The 7,551-nt window shown below is 32.0% G+C and overlaps 1 protein-coding gene across 1 annotated transcript; it reads right to left on the bottom strand.

The window, feature by feature from the left end:
* Positions 1–1,409: 1,409 nt before the first annotated feature.
* Positions 1,410–2,288, bottom strand: LOC114411093. Its single transcript, XM_028374858.1, has one exon. It carries the CDS (start codon positions 2,142–2,144, stop codon positions 1,596–1,598), a length of 549 nt encoding a protein of 182 aa, XP_028230659.1. The 5' UTR covers positions 2,145–2,288; the 3' UTR covers positions 1,410–1,595.
* Between the last annotated feature and the right edge of the window lie 5,263 nt (positions 2,289–7,551).

The raw sequence follows: 7,551 nt of genomic DNA, 5'->3' as shown, positions 1-7,551 counted from the left end.
TAAAAAAAGAAGCAAAACATGGGATTAAAAAATATATATAAATGAAGAAAAAAAAGATAAAGAAAAATATAACCATAGATGAAGAAGAACAACAAAAAATAAAGAAATAGATGAAGAGGAAAAAATATGTAAAAATAATGTGAAAGTATAAAAGGAGAATTTTGACTTTAACTCACGGGTAAAGGAATATGTAAATCCTTAAAGCATGAGTTATTACTTTCTTCTTGCTTGAAGCGCATTAATATGAAAATTACTTGAAGCGAATGAAGGTTCTTTTATATATAGAAAAAATGATTTCATTTGCTACCGCCTACTTGCTTAAAACATAAAGTATGCAACCATAGACCATAATGGTAAGAAAGGGCCTTGAATGCTTTGTTTCCATCCTTTTGAATCTAAACAAAATGAATTTCCAAATAGCATGTAAACCAAATTACAACCAAAAAGATAATTATTCTGAAAAATTAAAAACATGAAAATACAATTAAAGAAAAAGAAATGCAAATATCAGAAGTGAAAGACAAATGAAGAAGAATTTAAGTGTAAAAAAAAGAAGAGATAATTGATGCACAAACAAGGAAGAGAGAAGGCCGTGCAGTTAAAATAACCATCTAATCTATCATTATATAAATTCATTTAGTCCACACAATCATAAAAGTAAAACTTCATGTGAGAGAAAATTTTCTTTTATATAAACAAATGTTAATATGTTAGTTTTCTTAGAAATGTGGAGAGATTTAAACTCGCAAACCTCTTGTTCCTCCCTTCTTTCTTCTCTCTTTATTCTCAAGTTTTCATTCTCAATTATTATGTCAATTTTATATTTCTAAAAAGAAAAAAAATTTGGGAAATATCAAAGCAATTTAGCAATCTTGTTAAATTAAGTTGTTGTAAAACCATCCTTTATTTTGTAAAATAAATTGTTTAAGATATTGAATTAATAGTCTATAATTATTGGTGTACACAACGTTGTTAATTTAATTTTGACAACCTTACATATACTATATTATTTTACTCCAGTTGATAATTTAATTAGATTAAATATCAAAATATAACAAATAAAATTTGTGAAATGTGTGACCCAAGTGGTAGTGCTCCACTATGAAACTACATGTGAAACATGTGTCAGTTTGTTTTCTTCAAAGCATAAAAGTAGTTAAAATAAAAAAATATAACGATGTATTTATTCTTGACTTGAAATATACTAAATTTAAGGTTTACATATATTTTTATTCCTAAAATTTAACATAAAATTGATTTTTTAAGTTCTACATTAAAAAAAAACTATTTTAATCTTTGTCTAAATATTATTAAAAAATTCATTTACATGACCAACAAATTACATGTTAATAATTGATCATAGTATAAAAATGAATTTATTAATAAATTGATAAATAATTATTAAAAAGTTACAATTATAATTTTTTGAGATTTATTTATCCTTTATTTGTGGTCCAGCCATTTCAACTGCAATAGAGTCCGTTTCGGTCACGGAGCAAACAAGCCACCCACATTCCCAACTCCATCCAATGTTGGTAAAAACTAAAAAAGAGATGATAAGAAATTAAGAATTGGAAAAAGAAATTGTCTAATATTTATATTCCCCCCCCCCCTAGGAAGAGTTCAGATTGCAAGAAATCATAGTAGTTAGCTCTCTCATCTTCAAGCTCCCACATCTTGTCACACAAAGAAGAAAATCCATCCCCGCTAGTAAATTCATTATCTTCAAAACCCCATAACCCATCCCCACTATTTGGAATCCCAAGTTCATCATCAGAGGCTTGAAGGAGGTGTCTCATGACCCTCTCCTTGTCATTCTCTTCCTCTTCCTTCAAAACTTGTGAGGTTGTTGCATTATTGTCCTCTAAACTACTGATCGTGAGGGTGTTTTGGTCATTTTCTTGAGTTGGGCACACTAAAAGGGCATCTTGGGTATTTTTCGAGGCACAAGTGATTTCTTGTTGGAGGGTTGTCATGAGAGGGGAGAGGTCTTGTGTTGAGTCCTCTTCCTCCGAATCAAGAAGGGATAGGATGTGGTTGTATGGCTTGTGCCTCTTTGAGGAGGAGTAATCTTCTTCAAAGTCCAAGCCTCTTTCCACTTGGGCTTCTTCTCTAGGCCTCTTTGGCACCAAAGTTTCCTCCATTTAGTTGGAAAATGGAAAAAAGCAAGTATAGAAGAGGAGAAGATGAAATACTGAAATGAAACTAGATTGTTGGTATGATAAAGAGATTGCAAGTGGGAAGAAGGAGAAGAAGGGAATAGGTTAAGGATGATGAGAGAGATGTGGTGGGTGGAAACATTATATAGGGGAAGGGAAAAGAGAGAGCTATGGTCAAAATATGGGAAAAGTAGAAAGAAGGGGGATTCAAGGAATATTTTAATTTGGGAAACATTGTAAAGTCAGTTTGTTATTGTTGGACTAGAGTAGGAGAGGGAAAGATGTCTAGAAGATTTCAAAATTAATTAAAGAAATATGAAAAAAAAAAGAAAAATCTTAATCCATATTTTTAGGATATTAATTAAAGAATTAAGAAAAAAATATTTATTAGAATTTATAAAATTACATTCCTCATAATAATTTTTCATATTTTTTAAATTTTTTTTACAATAAATATATATTTTTTATATCTTTAACTAACGTTCTAATCACGGTGGTTAACCATACTCAATAAATAAATAATAAAGGCTATTCTTGGATATGGATTTGGAGTGTCGTGTAGCCTATTTTATGGGTTAGTGTTCCTTTGGGTTGTGGCCGTTGGATTAGATGAGGATAGGAATTCGTGCAAGCTCGGGCACCGACGGTGATGAATGAACGGCAATGGGGAAAGCGTGGCGCTTTGCCTTTGCATGAGATGGAAGGTATCAAAAGGCCCAAAGATACTGACAACTGGTGTTGGGAAGAAAAAAAATTACAAGGTACAAGTATTTTAGTATTCTTTTCAGATTTTGATATTAAGTGTGTGGTCAATATTTTTCTAAGAGGTGTGTACCATCTTATTAAATGATTTTTAACTTAATTTTGATATGGGTAAGTCTTATCTATTAAATAAAAGATTAATCCTGTTTGTGTCTATTATTGTTTCTTGTACATGAAAAAAAAAAATCTTATACAATTACACAACTCATATGACTTATTTTTAAAATTAATTTAATTATTTATATTTATTTTTTAAAACTAATTAAAAGTTCCTTTAATTTTTTTTTAAATGTCTTTGTAAAAAAAGTAAATGAATCAGTAATGTTATATGGAGAAAACCAAAATAAAAAAATAATAGATCAGAAAATCAGAGAAAATAAAATAAAAATATCTTGGTATTTTATCATTTAAATGAATAAAAGTAAGAAAATGATTTTCTTCTCTAGGCATGGCAACGGGGCCCGAATCTGTGGGGCCTATCCTGGACCCACTCCGACTTTGACGGGGAAAAGCCGAGTTGACCGGAGTCGAGGTCGGGGTCGGGTTTTTCCCTATAGTTAAAGTCGGGTTCGGGATCGGCGATGGGATTAATAATACCCACCCCGAACCCGTCCCGCTAATAATTAATTTACAAAACATATTTAAACATGAAATTATTAGATTAAATTTTATGTTGGCATGTACAATTTAAAAATATGTTATGGTTGTTATTTAAAATTTCATTTTTTATTTTACTAAAAATTATAATTTTTTAATAAAATTTTATAAATATGTCGGGGGCGGGGCGGGAAAAACCCGACTCCGTTGGGGACGGGGATGGAAAGTAAATATACACCCCGTCGGGTTTCGGGGGCGGGGGCAGGGAGGAAAATGGGGAATCGGGGCGAGGGTGGGGTAAGCAAAACCCACTCCCGACCCACCCCGTTGTCATGTCTATTCTTCTCGTTTCTTTAATAAAACAAAATAGGAAGAAAAGTATGAGTATATTAAATGAGTTTTATGATTTTTAAATATAATTACAGATAGTAGATGATGGATGAATATACTTTTTAATTCAATAAAATATTTCTTTTTTATTCTTATTTTTTTTCATTTACATTTCAAATTCTGATTGAATCGTAAAAGGAATAGGGAAGAAAAAAAAGAAACAAACTAAGAAATATCTTTCTGATTTATTTGGATAAATAAAGAATAAGTAAAAAGAAATAAAAAACATAAGTGTAAAATTATTTGTACCCTAAATGTAAAAAACAGAATAATGAGAAAATAACACTACAATAAATATTTCCTTCCTTGTTTTTATGTTGTATGAAAAGGAGCAAAATAAAAAAATTGTTTTTTAATATTTTTTTCATTCTATTTATATCAAAACAAATATAGTGTTAAGGTGAGAACACTTCTATTGTGAATTTCATACTTTATTTTTTCTCCTCAACTATAAAATGTATTTTTCTTTCTATTTTATTACTTATTTATTTTACTCATTTTCCTCAATCAAATAAAGGCTAACCAAATTTTGAAATTTTGTCAAAATTTCAAAAAAAATCTGATAATAATTTTTTGTATAGTTTTATTATGTAATATTTTATTAACTATTTTATAAAATATTAAATAAGTGAAGATTATCAAAATTTGTAAATATTTTTTTGAAAAATGATAAACTTACAAGTTTCAAGGAATTTCTTAAATTGCACATCCAGTTGGTCAGTCTTAACCCTATGAGGGAAAGGTAGAATTACATGAGGAGATGACAATATCTCATTCTTCTTATCTCATTCTTTCTTTGGGATTGAGTTCCCATCAACCGAAACCTCAACCTTCTCCGATGCTTGGTCATTTTTAATAAAGACGCCATCTGCATCTTTTAGAGAAGAGTCTTTTTTCTCCCCAGAGTCCTCTTGAACTCTCTTGCTTCAAGTCACAATAGCTTTAACATTTTCCCTCTCCTCTTAGGATTTGGTTCAGATTGTGAAGGTAGGTTGTCTTGCAGTCTTTGGGACAAGAGGGATTGTATGTTGGTAAGTTGAGACTTCACTAGCTTCATTCTCTATCACTATGGGTCATATATTGAAGCATGGTCTACGGAAGAGTGGGTTGTCTCTCCTTTTGTCTAGGCCTCTGATTTTGCATGATTGAGGTCTATACATCCCTTGAGTTTTCTTGAAGCCCTATCCTTGATTGAAGTTGCTTTGATATTGATTATAAGAATTGTTCATTCCCCAACAAAGTTGATCTCATCCATGGCTGCAACTAGCTTATCATAAACAATGCATTCTCTTGACCCATGTACAATCCCACATTTATCACAGGTTGGGAGTGAAGGTGTAGTGATGAGGACTTGAGTTTGAGCTCTCAGAAGTGTCTTAATCTTCAGTGCCATAGGTTTCACCTGTTTTCCCAACTCCATTTCGGAATCATCCTTCTCCACCTGGTTAATGCCTCTCTTTATAATCCTCCTATCTTTTGAGTTGTTATAGGGGTTAGAATATATATCTCCAATGATCTTGATGGCATCAACATGGGATTTTAACATGAGGTTACCCCCACAAGCAGCATCTAAACTTGTCTTGTTGTGGTAGGACACTCCACCATAGAAGATGTGAACTAGCCTTTGTTGGTAGAAGCCATGATGTGGACAACTTCTAATCATCTCTTGTAATATCTCTTAGGCTTCAAGTAGACTCTCTTGCTCTCTCTGCATAAAATTTCCAATGTCCCTTATGTACTGGTTTGTCTTCATAGGAGAGAAATACTGCCATAAGAAGGTACTTGTACATTGGTTCCATGTGGTGATACGATTCTTTAACAGTGAACACGACCAATTTTATGTCTTCCCATTAAGAAAGAAGGGAAAGGCATAAAGTCTTATGTATTCAACTGATACCCAGTTTTGTCGCACCATGTTTGTCAACTTGGTGAACTTCCTTAGGTGCTTTGTAGGATCTTCATGGGTAACACCATTAAATAGGTTATTCTTCAGCATTTGTATGAACTCATGCTTGAAGTCAAAAGTGACTCCTTCTGCCAACTTGGGTAGTAAGATGGTAGTAGTGTCTCCCAAGGTAAGGGTGAGGTAGTCCATAAGGGTTTGGCCCTGATTGGTTGTCATTGCTCTTTCTCTTTCTTGATGAACTTCTACACAAAGTTTTCATATTAACTTGTTAATATCAAGTTGGAACTAAAGTGGTGGATTTTGGACTTGGTTTGCATGCACTAAACAGCAAAGGAGAAGATCAAATGCAATAAGAAATAAAAGAATGGAATAAAAATAAATAGAAAAAATTACATTAATAATAAAAGAATTTCTATAAACAAAAATGGTTGGTTTAACAAAATTAACTAGTTGTGAATTCCACAATTAGTCCTTGACAATGGTGCCAAAAACTTGATGCATAAAATATGTAAGGCTCACACAAGGGCAAGTGTACCCTATGCAATAGTTACAATGGACTCGAAATTCTAGATATCGAACCTAAATGACCAATTATATTCCCAGTTAGTCAAGTTTATTAAACTTACAATTGAGGTGATTAAAAAGAGGATTTAAATATTTTTGTGGTTTTGGGTTTTAGAAGAAAACAAATATACAAATGCAAATAGAGATTTTTAGTGATGATAAGAATGACCAAGGGTTATGACTCACTAGTACCAATTTTCCCCTATCTCAGTCTTAATGAAATTCATTCCCTAGTTAATTACCAATTCCCAAAATCAACTAAAGCCTATGATCAAGGTCAGAAGATGCTTTTTGCCTTAAATCAATACCCCAATGATCATGGATCTATCAATTTAAGTCCAAAGATAAAATCAATTCTAGGGATGATTAATCAAAGATTAACTAATCTATCAGAGATTACCTAACTAGTTTGATCATGCGATTTGGTAGAAAAAATTTGCTACCTAGATCTACCAATTTCATGCAAATGATTACTACTATGCAAATGATTAAGTATTAGAATTGTTGGTTCCAAATAAATAGTAAAAGTAAGGAAGATAATTAATTAGCATAAAATAATGAGGAATTCCATTAAGAACAAGGAGATGAGTAATTTGGATAGTTACATCATAACCCCAAGACTGAGGGGACTAGCGGCTCATGGTTAAAGCAAAACTAAAAATCCTATACAAGATAAACATAGATATGCCAATAAGCAGGAACAATAATCATGATCTGTTTTAGTGGTGTTGCCCATGCTCTTCAACTCACAAAAGCCCTCATGGTTCTCTCAAATTCATAAAAAGATAAAAGTGAACAAAATATTGTTTTTTTACAAACCCTAGAGACTTATATATAGCTTCCTAAAGATATCTACATGAAAAGGCATACTATGGTCATGGTAAATCCACCACAGTCGTGATCGAAAGTGACGCTAAAGCTCTAGGCTATTATGGATTGACTATTGTCCTCTTGGTGACCATGACCCTCACAAATTGACCATGATTGTGGTGAGTTTACCACGATTTTTGTCGAATCTTTGATATTGTTTTGGGAGGGTTGTTATCATCTGACTATGGTCGTGCTGGTTATGACGACTGTGGTAAATGTACCAATACCATGACCATGATCAAGTGTAAAGTCTTTAAATCTTTATAAAATTATATAGTTTTCAATGCTTTCATTCAACTGAGC

Source organism: Glycine soja, chromosome 1 (assembly GCF_004193775.1).
Source record: "Glycine soja cultivar W05 chromosome 1, ASM419377v2, whole genome shotgun sequence".
In the NCBI taxonomy this organism is placed as follows: Eukaryota; Viridiplantae; Streptophyta; class Magnoliopsida; order Fabales; family Fabaceae; genus Glycine; species Glycine soja.
This window is presented reverse-complemented; position numbering and strand designations above follow the sequence as displayed.

Coding starts and splice junctions, on each gene's coding strand:
- LOC114411093 (XM_028374858.1), bottom strand. CDS start 2,144: ATGGAGGAAACTTTGGTGCCAAAGAGGCCTAGAGAAGAAGCCCAAGTG.